At 36.4% G+C, this 18,083-nt stretch overlaps 1 protein-coding gene and 1 pseudogene across 3 annotated transcripts; both read left to right on the top strand.

Moving 5' to 3' along the window:
* The first annotated feature begins 4,765 nt into the window (after window positions 1-4,765).
* Window positions 4,766-14,022, top strand: LOC133725959 (protein argonaute 16-like; annotated as a pseudogene).
* Window positions 14,023-14,281: 259 nt separating this feature from the next.
* On the top strand, window positions 14,282-16,236 carry LOC133725958 (protein argonaute 4A-like). Of its 3 annotated transcripts, none has more exons than XM_062153383.1 (6): window positions 14,282-14,298; window positions 14,908-15,029; window positions 15,205-15,278; window positions 15,468-15,562; window positions 15,665-15,699; window positions 15,845-16,236. In XM_062153383.1, the coding sequence occupies exons 3-6, from the start codon at window positions 15,255-15,257 to the stop codon at window positions 16,012-16,014; spliced, it is 324 nt and encodes a 107-aa protein (XP_062009367.1). In that variant the 5' UTR covers window positions 14,282-14,298; window positions 14,908-15,029; window positions 15,205-15,254; the 3' UTR covers window positions 16,015-16,236. The 3 variants fall into 3 exon arrangements, with proteins under 3 accessions (XP_062009367.1, XP_062009364.1, XP_062009365.1); XM_062153380.1 differs by lacking the exon at window positions 14,282-14,298 and adding an exon at window positions 14,693-14,754; XM_062153381.1 differs by lacking the exon at window positions 14,282-14,298 and adding an exon at window positions 14,693-14,754 and having other exon boundaries at window positions 14,908-15,123.
* The last annotated feature ends 1,847 nt before the right edge of the window (window positions 16,237-18,083 follow it).

Below are 18,083 nucleotides of genomic sequence, written 5' to 3'. Positions count from 1 at the left end.
TCCTGAAGCACTTCTGCAGATGACATGTCTTTCACCTGAAGAATATCATGAGCTTTGGCCATTGGAGTATCGTCCCGTTTATTGGCAAGTATTGTCTCGTGCCAAGTCTGGAACCGTTTAAAGAGATCATGAAGTTCTCCAATTGGTATTGGCTGCCAAGGAATGTTGGTCATCTCTCAGTATATGGCAAGAAGTAGATCTGTAAAATCATGGTGGCTCAGTTATCAAACTTGGGTTAATCGAAAGCAGTAAAGATTAAAACCCAGGAATAATACGCTGAACAAAGGCTAAGAGAAACATATACAATTGGATTAAAAAAGGGTGGCTCAGTAGCCATGCTTTTCCATCTGATGGTGGAGTCATGATAGGCCTTCTCATTCTCTATTTCACCTCAAGTGATAAGGTACTTAACTGCAATGAAGCGAACTTCTATGGCGAACTGATCCCGCCTGTTTTGAAACTATTAGAGGATGTGAAGAGCGATGCATATTTCATGTTGTTGATTGAAAAATATTTTGTCTTCCTTGAATTAAGTCAAAACAATGTTCATAAGAAGTTTTATTGTATAATGATCACTGGCATAGGAATGGCTGATTTAGCAACCAAGTGTTTTGTGAAAAAACTTTGGGACATTCTGAAACTCCTTATCTTTAGTCTTATGGATTGCGATCCATTTGGATTTGAGATAGTACATGTTAACCAGCATGGTTCAAAGAAAATGTCCTATGACAGCAAGAGTATGGCGTCCCCGTCTACTTATTGTTTAGGTTTTTCGCCTTCGGATTTGGAAGAGTTTCCTAAAATTCCCCGTAAAGGGTTGAAGGAAGCCTATGAAGCAAAATTGACTACGTTGTTGAGTAAAATAACTGACAATTTGTTTTGGAGGACATAGATTTTAATGATGAAGGAAATAAGTGAAAGAACAACTATTGAAGTGGTGAGTAATATGGAGCCTGATTGTTTGACTAGAAATTATCTACCATATGCTTCACATTGTAGGATGAATGACATTATGAAGGGAAGTTAGACTCTTGAAAGCTCTTAAGATGCCTATATAAACTTCTTGTCATGTTATTGAATCAATCCAATCTATCAATTATTATTAGTCACGTATTTAACTCATTTAAGTGTCTTATCCACAAAGGTATTTTGATTGTTTAGAAGCTTTGTGCATGCCTTTGGGTTGCACATCTTCATCCTAGTTTTGTTTTAGTTTATATTTTATGTTTCCATCCTCCTAATAGAATAGCTTCTGCAATATCTATTTCATCAACCTCATACAAGTTGTGTCAAGCCTTCCAATAGAAACTCTTCTGCTCTCCAACATATGAACGGTTTTTTTTTTTTTTTATCTTATAGTGTGATTTCTCTTAAGATTTTTTTTTTAATTCATATCTCCAAAATTGATATTTGAACTCTAACTTACTTTCTTAAATCAATCTAGTCATTTCAAAAAACAAAAACATACAAAATGCACATCTTAATGGATATATTTCTCTATGCTTATGTAATGTATTGTTGTATCACTATAGATGTACGGGCTAACAGAAGATGAACTATTTTTTTCATTTTTATTTTTTATCTTATAGTATTGTTTCTCTTAAGGTTGTTTTTATTCATATCTCCAAAATTGACATTTGAATCTCTAACTTACTTTCTTAAATCAATCCAGTCATTTCAACAAACAAAAACATACAACATGCACATCTTAATAGATTTATTTCTCTATGCTTATGTAATGTATTGTTGAATCACTATAGATGAACAGGCTAGCTAATAGATGAACTATTTTTTATTTTTATTTTTTATTTTATCTTATAGTATTGTTTCTCTTTAGGTTGTTTTTATTCATATCTCCAAAATTGATATTTGAATCTCTAACTTACTTTCTTAAATATCAAATATGCTAACTACACCTCATCAATGCTACGTACTTTAGATTTATGATTAAGAATGATTCAAAGATTACTATTATTGTACGTGTTGAGGAAAAATGCACTATGGTCCTCCTCAATGTATAAAAGTTTGTAAAAATAAAAAATGAACGGTTATTTTTTGTTCATGTATGGACTGTGAATTCATTTGACTAAATTTGCAGGACCTCTCATATAACTTTTGGGAAAATCAGTAATATTTGATACTGTTCTCAACTCAAGCATGTGACTGAGGGGAAATATTACAAAGAGGAAGAGCTTGCTAGGGCATATCGTTTTGTATTGTATTAATATAAAAAAATTACGTTTTTGAAGTTGTTTTTTTATATTAATACAATAAAAAACAACATGAACGATATAATGATTACAAAGAGGAAGAGCGTGCGGCTGCGTTCGTGTGATCATAACCCAACACAAGCGCGAGCGTCGCCTAGCCTAGCGACAGCTAGTAGGGATCCCATCACATATCACCGCATATATATAGGGAGTCATTCTCAAGCTCGAGCTATTCATTCATTCCATTCCCCCCACTCTAACTTTCCTATAAATAGCTTCTGCTTTGTTTCCATGTCTGACTTGAGCGTCGGAGGAGAGAAATCCGGAACCTTCCGGACTTCCTCTTAACGATTTCCTTTGTTGACAGGTCTTTTGAGAATGATCGAATACAAGCCAAGTCATCTCTTCCTTCTTCTCAATCGCCCCGTCCTGATTCACGTACAAACAACATTCATATTGTTCTTCGATCGATCCTCCAAGAAATCAAGAAGCGACCTGAGCTCTGTAACTGCATTCTTCTTCTTCATATCATCTTAACGATCGATGTATGGGGAGCCAAATCATTTACTTCGAACAGAAAATCATCACGATTTACTTAGCTCCATTAGAGATGGACAGTTGGATTACAGCCCGTCGGACCTGGAATTAATCTTGCATTTTCTAAGAAGATGGAGCAATAATCCGGTATATGCAAATCAGCCTTCTCAACTAGTCGACGCGGTTTCATATCTCGAGTTTCGCTCCTCTACGCGGGAATTGCTTCATGGTCAATCACTATTCACTTTGCCTTTTATTTTAGTTTTCTTTTCTGGTTTCCTTTGCCCTTCTTTTATTTTTCTGGTTTCTTTTGGGTGATTTAATTCCTTTTCTTTTTTAACGTTACTAAGGTGTGATATTTGAATCTCTAACCTACTTTCTTAAATATCAAATATGCTAACTACACCTCCTCAATTTTCCTCACATGCCCTTAGATCATAAAATAATAAAATATGAACCAACATGAGAGTTCTTCGACAAAGGTTCTTAACAGCAAGCAACCACCACCGAGTCTCTTCTTCCACTTTATCCTCTGCGTTGAGCAGCAGTCGGGATAAGCCAAGAGTTTTTTTAGAAAATAGTACCAGAGAATTCAAGCCATATTATAGGGCTACTCCATAGCTAACAAGAACTTTTTATATTATGCAGTAAAAAATAGATGAAGTTAGGTGATTAATAATTTAGTCATGACTACCGGAGTACTTAATGTGTGTATAGCCTACAAAGTTTTCTGAATTCCACCACATTTATTCCTTTAGCAATTAACTAACTCATCCATTAAATTGGATGAAGTTTAAGCTCAGATCTTTTTCTACTTATAAAAGAAAAAAGAAAAAAGTTAATGAAATTCATGTGGCACGACTCGAATGTGAAAGTAGAAAAGGTACTTTGGTAATTGGCTAGACTTTTGGAGAAATTCATACAGTCATACTGTCCCAAACATTAAAGTCAAGATAAGACTTTTTATCTATACTATTATTAAGAGAAGAGAGCTTGCTCTCTAAAACTAATTTTTTTTTTTACCAATATGACCTTTATATATTAAAATATTATGAAATATAATTAATCAATATGGATAATATAGTAAATTGTAAAATAAAAAAAATAAAAAAATAAAAATATTTAAAAAAAGCAGAAAATGTGATAGTTGTACAAAAAGTTTTCTCACTATCTTTAACTTCTCTCCACACATATAGTGGGTGGGTCCTGCTAGTAGATATTAAATCAGAGGGGAAGAGTTTGTTAATTGCTAAAGGAATAATCATACAAGGAAAAAGATTCTCTCAAAAAAAAAATACAAGGAAAAAGATCTGAGCCAATCGTACAAGGAAAGTAATCCTATTACCACTAGGAATACAATTCATAGAATCTCAATCGTACAAGGAAAGTAATCATACATTGAATAGGAATCTAGATCCTTCTAATTTAACCCTATTACCACTAGGTCAAGTAACCTAGAGTTTGGGTCAAACACAAATAGAGATATCCTTAAACAGTATATAGATTTTCATGAATCAATAAAAGTCTGTTGCTAAAATCAATGGTTTTAAGAAATCCATAACAGTCTATCAACTTTTTAAAGAATCTGTGGACTTTTCAAAAAGTCTGTCATTTGAAAAAAGTCTGCACAAATCCAAATACAATACACCCCCCTTCATTTCTTTGGTTACACACTTGCTTTTTCCCTCCATGCTCTCGCCCCCTCTCTTTGAAGAAAGAAAAATCTCTTGGTGTTCTCTCCTTCTCATCTTCATCTTCACTCTCACTGCCTTTAACGGTATGACTTTCTGGCAATCTTTGTATCGTCTGCTTATTTGCTCTTGCTCGTTTGCTATTTCATCTCACAATTCTTGTAACTTGTTTTAGTATTTATCTTTCAATGAAGCTTAGACTAAGCTTTTGGTGAAGTTTATATGTGTACACATTTTTTCTCTCATCATTTTGAATTAAAATCCTGTATGTTTGATTAAGACTTAAGAGAAGTGTGACTACGTACGTACTTCGATCTGATAACCAAGAAAGATAGTCCTTGTATAAATCTGGGCATTGTACTGTAAAGCGATCATGAAATTCAAACAGATTATTCCTCTGTTCTTTATGGTATCAAGAGCCTAATTTTTTTTCCTCTCACTCCCACGTCCCATGGCCTCCTCATCCTCCACCCCTGACAATACTGCTTCTGTTACCAACTTCCTCACAATCAAACTTGACCGAACCAACTATCCCCTATGGCTTGCTCAGATCACTCCTATTCTGAAAAGTCGAAAACTTTGGGGTTTTGTTGATGGTACCAATCCATGCCCCCCTTGCTTCCTGCAAGACAAAGAAGGTAAACTCACTGATCAAGTCAATCCGGACTTCGAGCCTTGGCTTCTACAAGATCAGATGGTCCTGAGTTGGATCAATGGTTCTCTCACCCCCAAAGTCATCTCTACTGTAGCCCGATTTGCTTCTCAATCCCAGCACCGCGTTCTTCAACTCCGCGCTGCATTATATATAACATTAACATGCTTGGAAACAGCTTTTACACCATTTTGAAAAATTATTATCTGAGTTTGTGTGTTTGACCTTCGACTTTCAGAAATTTCTCTTAGGTTTCATGTTCTTAATGCTTCATTTCTAATGACTGGTTGAGTACATCATGATCTGCTGCAATCGATACCTACTGTAGATCAGTGAACTTAGCTTGATTAATTATAAGAGTTATCTGAGCATATATGTTAGTATGTTACTCTATTAAGTCGACTCAACATTGAAAGAGCAAGATCCATGATCCATATTAATATTAGTGTATATTTTGGCTTTGGTGCTTACTGCCTATGTTGATAAGTAGCCATATCAGAATCATGATCATATCAAAATCTTTGTATAGTAGTAAGTTCATCAATTTATTCTATATGATTCTAATGAAGATGACAATCATTTTTCCCTACTTTACAAACTTAGTTTATTCAACCTTGCGTTGGTGCCTTGTAGATTTCTTTGAGTAAATGATGGTAGCTGGTGCCGAAAATGCAGGTGGGGACGCAGATTTGCCCCCACCCCCTCCAACCATACCATCCAATTTGAAGCCAGGACTAGTGGCTCCGCCCAAGTATTCTATTATGACTAGGCCATGCAGGACTGGAACTACTGGACGGCGCATAACTTTGCTTGCAAACCACTTCAAAGTTTCAGTGAATAATCCAGATGCTGTATTTTACCAGTATTCTGTATGAAACCTCATGTGACTCTTTTTTAATTTGATGGGGTTTATTGTACTACTCTGTATTATACCAATGCGTTAATTTGCAGGTTCACATGACTTATGAAGATAATAAGCCAGTTCTTCCGGGCATTGGAATTGGGAGAAAATTGATGGATAGGCTTTATCAAACATACTCCGTGGAATTTGATGGCAAAAAGTTTGCATATGATGGGGAGAAAGCTCTGTACACAGTTGGCCCTCTTCCGCTGCACAAGCTCAATTACACAGTTGTGCTAGAGGAATCAGTTTCTAGGCCACAGTATGGCTTCAACTTTCCTTTTCTTACTCTTGGTCATTAAATTCATTTTTGTTGAACTCGTTTGCATTGTCCAATCTGTAATCTTTGTTTATTATTTTTTTTATTATTATTATTATGTCATAGTGAAACCGGGAGCTCTAGTGTCACTGAAAAACGGATGAAACAATCTATTCAGTCAAAGACTTTCAATGTAGAGATAAGTTATGCTGCCAAAATACCTCTGAAGCCAATTGCTCTTGCCCTTGAAGGAGCTGATGCAGATGATGGTCAAGATGCATTGAGAGTGCTCGACATAGTCTTAAGGCAGCAAGCAGCTAACAGGTAGCTCTCTATATCTTTCTCATGTATAAATTTACTACATTGTTTTCCTGTTACTGTACTTGTATTTCTGTGAGCTCTAACTTTATTAACTATGACCATTAAACATGCACAGGGGATGTCTTCTAGTAAGACAGTCATTCTTTCACGATGACTCCAGATGCATCACTGACGTTCGAGGTACCGGTTTAAGTACTGTTCGGGGCTTCCATTCCAGTTTTCGTCCCACTCAGGGCGGCCTCACCTTGAATATGGGTACAAAATTTTGTTGCCTTTTTGTAATCTCTGTAGTTGCCTACACTTGTCGTCACTTGTCACTTTCTTTGTTAATATGGCTTCTTGCAGATGTATCTACTACACTGATCCTAAAACCTGGACCAGTGATTGATTTTCTGAAAGATAACCAGCAGGGTGTACAAAACCCCCTCAACATTGACTGGGAAAGGGTAAAAAATCTGTCTAAGGTTCAGATTTAACCATCAACTAAGATTTCTGAAAGCTCAATTTCATGTAAACATTCAGGCTAACAGAATGCTGAAAAATATGAGGATTAAGACTAGACATCGCAACATGGAATTTAAGATTACTGGCTTGAGCCAGAAGTCCTGCCTTGAGCAATAGTATGTGATTATCTCCTGAAAACATATTTCTCATGTTGGTTAAGTTGTTAATCCTACCTGAGGAACTTACGATTGTCTTATTTTTTCCTCTTTTCTATTTAAGTTTTCCTATGAAATTGAAAAGCGGTGATGGCACTACTGAAGAGCAGACTGTGGACATTACTGTATATGAGTATTTCACCAAACATCGTGGCATAAAACTCACCTATTCTGCAAACTTGCCATGCCTTGATGTTGGCAAGCCAAAAAGGCCCAACTATGTGCCACTGGAGGTCTGTTAGCTTCTTATGCCTATTATACTCATGTTCTTATATCCCTCATATTCTTGACTTGTCCTCCCCCCCTTCCCATGTCTCTTCTTGTTTTAGCTCTGTTCCCTTGTTTCCCTCCAAACGGTATAAAAAACATTATCTTCAAAGCAGAGAGCTTCTATAGTTGGAAGTTCAAGGCAGAGGCCTCAGGAGAGAATAAACAGTGTGACTAATGTAAGTTTGCATGTCACCAGAATGACTTTTTTTTTTTTTTCTTCTGGTGTTTGTAGCAATATTTTTCTAATCATTAACATCACAGGGTGTAAGGAGTTATGGCTATAATGATGATCCTGTGCTTGCTGCATGCGGTATATCCATAGACAAGCAATTGACTCAGATTGAAGGTCATGTACTTGAGGCTCCAAAGGTTAGACATGTCAGTGTGTCCTTGATACTCAATCTAATCACTTTCTAAAGCACTCTCTGTTGATGAACAGTTAAAGGTCGGTAACAATGTCGGACATGATGCCCTTTAAGGGACGATGGAGCTTCAAAGGAAAGGTATTGTTTCTCCACCTTATAAACAGCATGTGTCAGTTTAAAAGGTGTTGCTGAGTTTGTCCATCATCTCAACTTGGAGTAATGAACCTTACATGGTTGTCCTAATTCCGCATTGTTCCAATCATTTTTGGATCCTACACGTATTAACTCTTGGCTAGTTGTCAACTTCTCCGGATCCAGAAGCTGTGACATTAGTCAAATCTCTCGGGAGCTTATCAATGTTGGGAAGAAGACTGGTATTGTAAGTTAAACCATCCATTAATCCTACTTTCTTTGAACTCTCTCTCTCTCTCGCATTCTTGTAGGTTACACTGTCTTTGAGATTGATGTTGATGTCATCTGTGCAGAAAATTGAGCGCCCCAAAACTCTAATTGAGGAAGATCAGCTAGCTGAAAGACTAGGCCCTGTTGCTAGAGTAGACAAAATGTTTGAACAGATTCGGGCTAAGCTCCAAGAACCACCTGAGTTCATTCTCTGTGTCATACCAAAGAAAGGTTCTGATATCTATGGTATGGCCTTTGTTATCTAAAATTTACAGACTTCCTGACTATCCCTTGCTTTGATCATATTCATGGTGTTCTTCATTGTCTAGGGCCTTGGAAGAAAAAAACTCTGGTTGACTATGGGATACCAACACAATGTATTTCCCCACCCAAGCTTATTAGCGATCTGTACCTGACTAATGTCCTTATGAAAATCAACACTAAGGCAAGAAACTAAAGCGTGTAACCAATTAATATCTCATAGTTTTGAATTTAGACACTATATATTGATCCCTCCGTTTGTTTACTCTTACAGCTTGGAGGAATAAATTCTCTGTTGGCACTGGAGTACTCCTCACGTGTTCCTCTTATAAATGATACTCCTACAATGATTTTGGGGATGGATGTGTCTCATGGTTCTCCTGGGCGATCAGATGTTCCTTCAGTTGCTGCAGTACTTCCAATGCCACTTTTTCTTCTTCTTCTTCTTTTTTTTAATTTTTTTCCAGTGTATCACTTATCTACCAATTGGTGCATGGTATCAATGTCGTTGTTCTGTTGGAGCTTTCAGGTAGTTGGCTCTCGAAATTGGCCTCTTATGTCAAGGTACAGAGCAGCTGTTAGAACACAATCTTCTAAGGTGGAGATGATTGATGGTCTATACAAGCCACTTCCAAATGGAAATGATGATGGTATTATCAGGTATTGGAACTTGAAACTTTAGTATCTTTAGCAGTAGACATAGTTTATATTAATAGTTACAGAAATCTCTTTTATGTTTTAAAAGTCTTTGACTCCCAAATCTTTCTGTAGTAGTTGTGGTGTAATTAACAAATACATGCAAACTCTGTTATTTTAATTATCAATTCCATTATTATGCTTAATGTTGTAACTTCCTTGTGTTGCAGGGAACTGCTTCTGGACTTCTATAACACAAGCAAAGGACGCAAACCAACTCAGATCATTGTTTTCAGGTATTACAAGATTGTCTTATCATCATGTTTGGTCCATCAAAAGTGGCATTCTTCAAAAGGAAACCCGATTACAGGCATAATAATACCTTTCATGTTAGATCTTAAATCACTCGAAAATCTTTTGAACTGCTTTAATATAGAATTTTTCTAAAACTTTGAACTGCTCTAATATATAACCTTTTCTGTAATTAATATCCCAAAATAGAATTTGAAATTTTCTGGAATTTTGTTTTGCTGTCTGGGTAAGAGTAGTCATGGAATTGCAAAGTGGTAACAGTGTACTGCAGTAGAGTTAATTCATTTTACAGTGTAAAATTGTAAGTTTATAATTATAAAGAGTAATGCTAGGTGAAACCTTTTTGGGTACCACCTGCATCCCACCTTACGTGGCAGTTGAATCATCCATACTCTTTTTATTATTATTATTATTATTATTTGAAGAAACCTTTCATTTTCCGCAAATGGTTCTGGAAAAAAGAAATAGGGGGCCTTCGATCTGTTGCCAGATGCTCATTTCATATATCATTTTACACATGGATATGTATCCATGCTGTTTTATCTAATCCATCTCACTTTAATAGGGTCTACCGTCCGTTGGATGGATTATTTTTGTATATAGGGGATTCGTTACTCTAATTACAGTTTACTACTTGCTTAGTTTTTCTTATCCCGCTCAGCTAACTTATCCAAGCAGAAAATATAGTCTTTGTTGAGTACATTATTTGTTTTGTATCACTGCATCATTTTATTTTGTTCTCACATTCTCTCTGGTAGTTGTAAACACTTTTTAAATATTTGAAGGGTATTGTTTCTTTATTATAGGGATGGAGTCGGTGAATCACAGTTTAATCAAGTGTTGAACATCGAACTGGATCAAATTGTAAAGGTTTGTCTGCAACTCAATTTTTCAAAGGGGCTGGAATTTCATCATTGATTTGAAGGATAAATAACTATATGTTCAATGTTTCTCTGTAATGTCACTAGTTAATTTCACATGAACCAAGTAAAGCTTTTTTGGAACTACCCACTAGAGGAGGCAATAGCTATATTTGTTCTCTTAATACATAGTATTTGTTGCACTGTGGCTTTGCTCCTTTGCTATAATCCAATGTTATTATTTCAGGCTTACCGGCACCTTGGGGGGGAAGATGCTCCAAAGTTCACTCTCATTATAGCTCAAAAGAATCATCACACAAAGCTATTCCAAGCTAATAGCCCTGACAATGTTCCACCAGGTCTGCTGCTTTCTAGTTTTTGTTTCAGTTATTTATATCATTTATCCAGTTCTCTTGATCTCTCACTTTCATCTCTCTACAGGGACAGTTGTTGACACAAAAATCGTGAACCCAAGGATCTATGATTTCTACATGTGTGCTCAGGCTGGCATGATTGTAAGTCCCTCCTTCCCCAACCCATCTTAAAAGAAAACTTACTGGTAGTATGCCTCTGCAGCAGAATTCTGACTGTGCGGTAGTAACTCTTCCAAGAAATAGTTTTTCAAAAAGGACACTGATGAGATAAATGTTGGTGGGAAAACTAGTTACTCCTGAAAATTACTAGTAGCTAGTGTGCCACTGCAGCAGAATTTTGTACTGTTCCTTATTCATTCTTTTCTTTTGCTTCGCTTCCCATAAACAGGGAACTTCGAGGCCAGCTCACTATCATGTCTTGCTTGATGAGATTGGCTTTTCCCCTGATGACTTGCAGAACCTGATTCACTCCCTTTCTTATGTGTAAGTTTTTCATTTTCAATCATCTCCATGTGACTCGACTTGAATTACCTGTCAATTGAACTCATCCAAATATTTTCTTGTAACACATTTCAGGTACCAAAGGAGCTGTACTGCAATATCCATTGGTAAGTGAAACACATTTGTGCTCTTAACTTTTTGTCTAATTAAATCTTAGTGTGGAGATTGACTTTTCCATCAGTAACTCTTACAACCATGTTTTTTCCAGTGGCACCCATATGCTATGCGCACCTTGCTGCAGCACAAGTGGGGCAGTTTATGAAGTTTGAAGATCTCTTGGAAACTTCATCAGCGAAAGGTAGTGTCACAACATCAGAGAGCATCCCAGTTCCCGAGCTCCCTAGGCTTCATAAAAACGTCCAGAGCTCCATGTTCTTCTGCTAAGGTCATGCTGCTACGTTTCTTTTGTGGATATGGCTAATTTATTAGCTTTTTGACTCTCATAGATGTAGGACAACAACTCCAGCTTTTGGTTTTATGTGAGATACAGCGCTTTAGGCATTCTTGTTGAGGACAACTTTTGAGACCTCATGTGTCCGAGCAGACTTTTTAGGCATGTTGATCTCAACAAATATTTTGGTCTTCTTTATTCTGGGTATGAAAAGGACTTATTCAAGTTGTATGGAATCCTTATTGTTGCCATTTCAGGAAATGAATATTATGCAGACTTTAATTTGGCTTTCTATTATCTTTGAATTTATTCTTTTACTTGCTGAGAACTATTCTTAAAAATTTGAATTTTGTACAAACCCTTGCAAAATTTGAAAAGAAAAGAGAAAGTATTATTGAAAATGCCCTTGGAAAATAAGAGAGAGAGAACTAGACTAGAGTATCTTTCTTCCTGTTGGTTCAACTGTTCATACTACCTGAGAAATTTATAATTGTCTTTTCTTTTCTTTTTTCTTCTATTTAAGTTTTCCTAGTAAATTGAAAACTGATAATGGCACTACTGAGGAGCAGGCTGTGGACATTACTGTATACGAGTATTTCACCAAACATCATGGCATAGAACTTACCTATTCTGCATACTTGCCATGATGTTGGCAAGCCAAAATGGCCCAACTATGTGCCGCTCGATGTCTGGTAGCTTTTTATGCCTATTATACTCATGTTCTTATATATCTCATGTTATTGACTTGTTGTCCACCTTCCCATGTCTCTTCTTGTTTGAACTTTGTTCCCTTACCTATTCTGTATACTTGCCATGATGTTGGCAAGCCTAAATGGCCCGACTATGTGCCGCTCGATGTCTGGTAGCTTTTTATGCCTATTATACTCATGTTCTTATATCCCTCATGTTCTTGACTTGTTGTCTCCCTTCCCATGTCTCTTCTTGTTTTTAACTTTGTTCCCAACGGTATAAAAAAAGCATTATCTTCAAAGCAGAGAGCATCTATAGTTGGAAATTCAAGGCAAAGGCCTCAGGACAGAATAAACAGTTTGACTAATGTAAGTTTTGCATGTCACCAGAATGCCTTTTTTTTTTTTTTGGGTGTATGTAGCAATATTCTTCTAATCATTAACATCACAGACTATAACAAATTATGGTTATGATGATGATGATCCTTTGCTTGCTGCATGCGATATATCCATAAGCAATTGACTCAGATTGAAGGTTGTGTACTTGAGACTCCGAAGGATAGACATGTAAGTGTGTCCTTGATACTCAATCTAATCACTCTCTTTTAATGAACAGTTGAAGGTAGGAAACAGTTACGAATGCATGCCTTCAGATGGGAGATGGAACTTCAATGGCAAGCTATTGTATCCACCTCAATTATAAACGACATGCATCAGTTGATCTTTGAGACAAATGTTGAGCTGATTCTTTTTCTTCTTCAGCACAATTTAAATTTTATCTTAGCTATAACTCTACTGAATTGATGCTCTTATCTCCCTTGTCCCAGACCTTTTTGAACCACAAACTCATTGACAAATGGGTTGTTGTCAACTTCCCTTTGGGAAATTCTGATACAAGTCGCATCTTAAGGCAGCTTTGTGACACTGGGAGGAAGAAGGACTTTGTAGGTTACACCAACTGGGCACCTGAATTTTTTTTTTTTTTTTTAACTTTTTTTTTTTTAACTGATGCTAATCTGTGCGGCGTATTGAGCACCCTATCACATTGCTTGAGGAACAACCACAGTTCAAAAGACAAAGCCCTAGTAAGAGTTGATAAGATGTTTGCACAGATTCAAGCCAAGCTTCCTGAAAAGCCACCAAACTTCATTTTCTTCGTTTTACCAGAAAGAAAAACTTCTGATATATATGGTATGGATTTGTTATCTATAGTTTCACTCTAAGCATCTCTTGGTTTGATCATACATTTAGTTTATGCTCATCTACATTATAGAGCTGTGGAATAGAAAGTGTCTTGTTGACTGGGGCATTGTCACACAGTGCATTTCCCCTCCCATGAGAAGAGATACTAGGGAGAGAGAGCTTTGTGAACAGTACCTCACTAATATACTTTTGAAAATCAATTCTAAGGCAAGAAACTAAAGCTTGAAATCTGTTTCTACTTTTCTAATTTGTGGACACTATTGATTTCTTCTGTTTGTTATTATTACAGCTTGGAGGAATAAATTCTTTGTTGGAACACTGAGGTTGTTCCTCTGGTCGATCAGATATTCTTTCTGTTGCTGCGGTAATTACATGTTTAGTTTCTTTCGATATATCTTCCACTTCATTTATGCTTAATGATCATGTTTCTGCTACAATCTCCTGGAGCTATCAGGTTGTTCGCTCTCTACAGTGGCCACTAATTTCACAGTACAGAGCGGCTGTAAGGACACAAAAAGTTTGTAAGGAGATGATTGATTCTCTGTACAAGCCACTGGAAAGTGGAGAAGATGATGGTATTATGAGGTATATAATGAAACCAGGCATTTAGTATTTGTAGCAGTAGATCACATGACTATTTAAACTTCTTTCATTTCCCAAAGGGTCTTATTCATTCCTTACACTCCTTTTCTGTAGATTGTGATATATTTAAATAATGTGGAAAACTTCCTTGCCTTGTAGGGAACTGCTTAAGGAATTCTATGAAACTAGCAAATGCAAACCAACTCAGATTATTATCTTCAGGTGTGTATTATGGCATTGTTTTATTTAACATGTTTACCATCTTTTAAAAAATGCTCATTGTTTTGTTTTGGTTCCTCAAAAGTGATATCAGGGAACTTGAATAATTTCATAATCGTGCCATGTCTGTATCATTTTATATCTTAAATCTTTGTAGAGTTTAGATTTGATGTAACCTGGCTGTTCAGGCTTTTTTAATCATTAATTGGAGCCTTTGTGTTGGCCTGAAACATGTTCACAAACATTTCTGATATCTTGCCCTATACATCTTCATATGGACTCTATAAATCTTCATCGCCAAGTTTTTTCTATTGCTCAGTTTCTTCCTTAGCCTAACTAGTTCACTTGATTAATTTGGACTTGAAAATATGATAAGAGTATCTAATTCATTATAGGGATGGAGTCAGCGAATCGAAATTTAATCAAGTTTTGAATGAGGAGCTGGATCAAATTATGAAGGTTCATTTCCAATTCTTATGGCCTTACTCAAGAAGCCATTTTCTGGCAAGGTCATGGACCGTCTGTGGCTTGTTCATAGGACCTACCCTCAATGGCTTCCTGAATTTTGTTCTTTCTATTCTCAACATTGATTGTTAATTTTTAATTTTACAGGCTTACAAGCACCACCAGAAGGTTGATGAGCTTCCAAAATTTACTGTGATTGTGGCTCAAAAGAACCATAATACAAAGCTATTCCAAGCTGGTTCTCCCCAGTATAATTAATGTTCCACCAGGTCTTCCACCTTCTGATTTTCATTTCACTTTGATCATTGAACCATAATACAAAGCTATTCCAAGCTGGTTCTCCCCAGTATAATGTACCACCAGGTCTTCCACTTTCTAATTTTCGTTTCACTTTGATCATTTATCCGGCTGTCTTATTATCTTCCTTAATTTTTCTCTTTACAGGAATAGTTGTGGACACAAATATTGTGCATCCAAGGAATTATGATTTCTATATGTGTGCTCACAAAGGCTCCATTGTAAGTTAAAAAAGAGTGCTTCAGCAACAAAATTGTTTACTTTTACCTTTATATGCAGCTGATTGTGTAGGAATCTAACATATGTATGCTCTAATCTATGCCAGATAATTTGTTCTACAAATCTTAATTTGTTTCCTTTTCCGCTAACCTAATGTTTGTCTTTGTCTGTTGTTTTGCTTCCTACAACAGGGAACTTCTAGGCCAGCACACTATCATGTCTTGCTCGATGAGATTGGCTTTTCTGCCAATGAACTGCAAAACCTGATCCACTCTCTTTCCTATGTGTAAGCTTTTCATTTTCAGTAAATCACCTCATTATGATAGCGCTTATTTTGAATAACCTTTCATTTGAATTGTCAATCTATATTTTTGTTACCATATTGCAGGTACCACCAGAGGAGTACAACTGCAGTCTCAATTGGTAAAGCTGCACACACTTGATGCTTTAACTTGTTTTTTCTTGAAGTAATAAATCTACTACTACTTGATTCTTACTATTACAACTTTTGTTTAATTTTTTTTTTGTTTCTCAATTGCGCCCATTTGTTATGCGCACCTTGCTGCAGCACAAGTAATGCAGTTTATGAAGTTTGAAGATCTCTCGGAAACTTCATCATCAGGAAGGGTCAGTGTCACTACATCAGAGAGTATCCCAGTGCCTGAGCTCCCTAGGCTTCATGAGAAGGTCCGCGGTTCCATGTTCTTCTGTTTATCAGATTGCCGCTGCTTCATCTAGCACTGTTTAGGATTTCTGCCCCAAACTTAGCAGACCTCTTGGTCTGGTTAATTTCGAGTATCTATATTCTTGACTCTTTAAGCTAAGTGGGGTTTATAGGTTTATGCATTATGATATGGACCTGCATGGTCTTGGAATCATCATTCTACATGTCTATCTCATTTCTTGTTATTTTTCTGAAAGGTACCAGGTGACATTTTGTTCATGCTTTAATATAATAAAGGTGGCATTCAACTTCAACTTCTTGTCACTGGTCTCTCTGCCTTGGCCTGTTTTACTACTTAACCTAAATTTTAGTTTCACTTGCTAATTTGGACAACTGCTAAGCGCTAACAAAGCTTAAATTGGAGAAAAGATTACGATCAATAGACCCGAATCAGGTAGTACTGTTTCCAATCTTCAATGAACTGAAACTTATAGCAAAACCAAGCAATGTGCTAGGTGAAGTGGGGAAATCAGTGACAGAGAATGAGCTCCTGACCCTGTTGAAAATTGTAGATGGGAAGATTGCTTGTAACAGCAAAGGGAAAACGTTGCAATATCAATCTATACTGTAGTCTAACAAAGAGTACTATGTAAGTCTAAAAGTAAAGGTATCCCATCCTTTATTAGGTTAATTTGTTCCCCCGAAAATTCCTCCTATATTTAACTCCTTTCCAAATTATCTTATACAACAGTCCAAATCTAAGTGATGGACATCTACCTAGAACCCCCAAACTAAACAGCTTCGTTACCTGTAGTTTTCAACCATTTTTGCTAAGCTGCTTTAACTATCTTGACCAACTGCCAACTTCCCACCTCCTTTCCTACTTGTATTTGTCTGCTATGAGCCTATGACGTTGCTGCTTTTGCTTTTTCTTCTTTTTCCTTAAACACACACATACCCCTTTTTGTTGGTTTCCAAAGAAACCTTCCGAGAGCGCTATTGTGTATGTTAATGGTTTAATGCTAGGTGAACCACTTTTTTAGGTACCATATGCATTCCACCTTATGTAGCCGCTAATGTGGCAGAAAATTCAACCTATCACAGAATTTCATAAAATAACGTTACTGTGCCACACATCAGCTGTCACATAAGATGAGATGCAGTTGGTACCCAAAAAGATAATTCACCTAACATTATTCATATATTATGTGTTCATAAATTTTTAATAAACAAATGACATGCGTCCTTTCACGATGGTATAATCATACTCTACTTAAAATTAAATAAGAAAATGACACTTAAACTAACAATTGGTATTTTTCCACCTTTACAATGAATTGATATGTACTGTGCGAAATTCATTAAAAGTCAAGAACTTGTGACAGTGAAGGCTAAACAGAGAATGATTCAATTGGCCAAGCGAAAATTTTCTCACTCTTCTCTCATCACCTTCTTTGCTAGGATATTTGAATCTAGAAACGTGCATTTCTTGAATTGTTAGGCTATAAGTAATTCTTTCTTTTCAAATTTTCTCATGTTTTGGCTTTAGGTGGTAAAGGAATTAGAAAAAACAATACACTCGTCAGTTTAGTGGATGAATCATCGAAACTTAACACAACGAGGAATATCAACTGAAATTATAGAAGTCGGCAAGGTTTTCTTTCTCTCATGGTAAAAATTGACAACTATTTAATAAATAAATTAAAAAAATTAAATCAATAAATAGGAACCAAAGTAGCATTTCATTGGAGGTAAAATATGATGGAAAGTTTCACATGATTAGTGTTGGGGCTATGATAGTTATTTTAGTGGTCAATTTGAGTAAAATGTCTTATTTGCCCCTACACTGGATAACGGCACCTTATTGATGTGGTTTTGTAAATTCAGTTACCTATTCAATCACTTTGCTCGGTCCGAAAAAATTCAAACCCCACCTATTCCTTATTCTGAGCTGACGTAGTAGTCACACCTGCGGTAAGTCTCGGAGTGGGACCCTCCACTATTTACAGTTACTGCTTGGAAAAATTGGTACTTTACCATCTGTCTCCGGCCAATTACATGCTTCCACACGTCGTGGTCATGGACGCATGACACGAGGTCTAAGGCATCAAAACTTTGGTGCTGCCCATTATTGTGGACCACT

The sequence above is a fragment of the Rosa rugosa genome, chromosome 1, assembly GCF_958449725.1.
Source record: "Rosa rugosa chromosome 1, drRosRugo1.1, whole genome shotgun sequence".
Classification (NCBI taxonomy): domain Eukaryota; kingdom Viridiplantae; phylum Streptophyta; class Magnoliopsida; order Rosales; family Rosaceae; genus Rosa; species Rosa rugosa.
This window is presented reverse-complemented; position numbering and strand designations above follow the sequence as displayed.

Coding starts and splice junctions, on each gene's coding strand:
- LOC133725958 (XM_062153383.1), top strand. CDS start 15,255: ATGTGTGCTCACAAAGGCTCCATT. Junction 15,279..15,467: donor GTGCTCACAAAGGCTCCATT/GTAAGTTAAAAA, acceptor TTCCTACAACAG/GGAACTTCTAGGCCAGCACA. Junction 15,563..15,664: donor ATCCACTCTCTTTCCTATGT/GTAAGCTTTTCA, acceptor ACCATATTGCAG/GTACCACCAGAGGAGTACAA.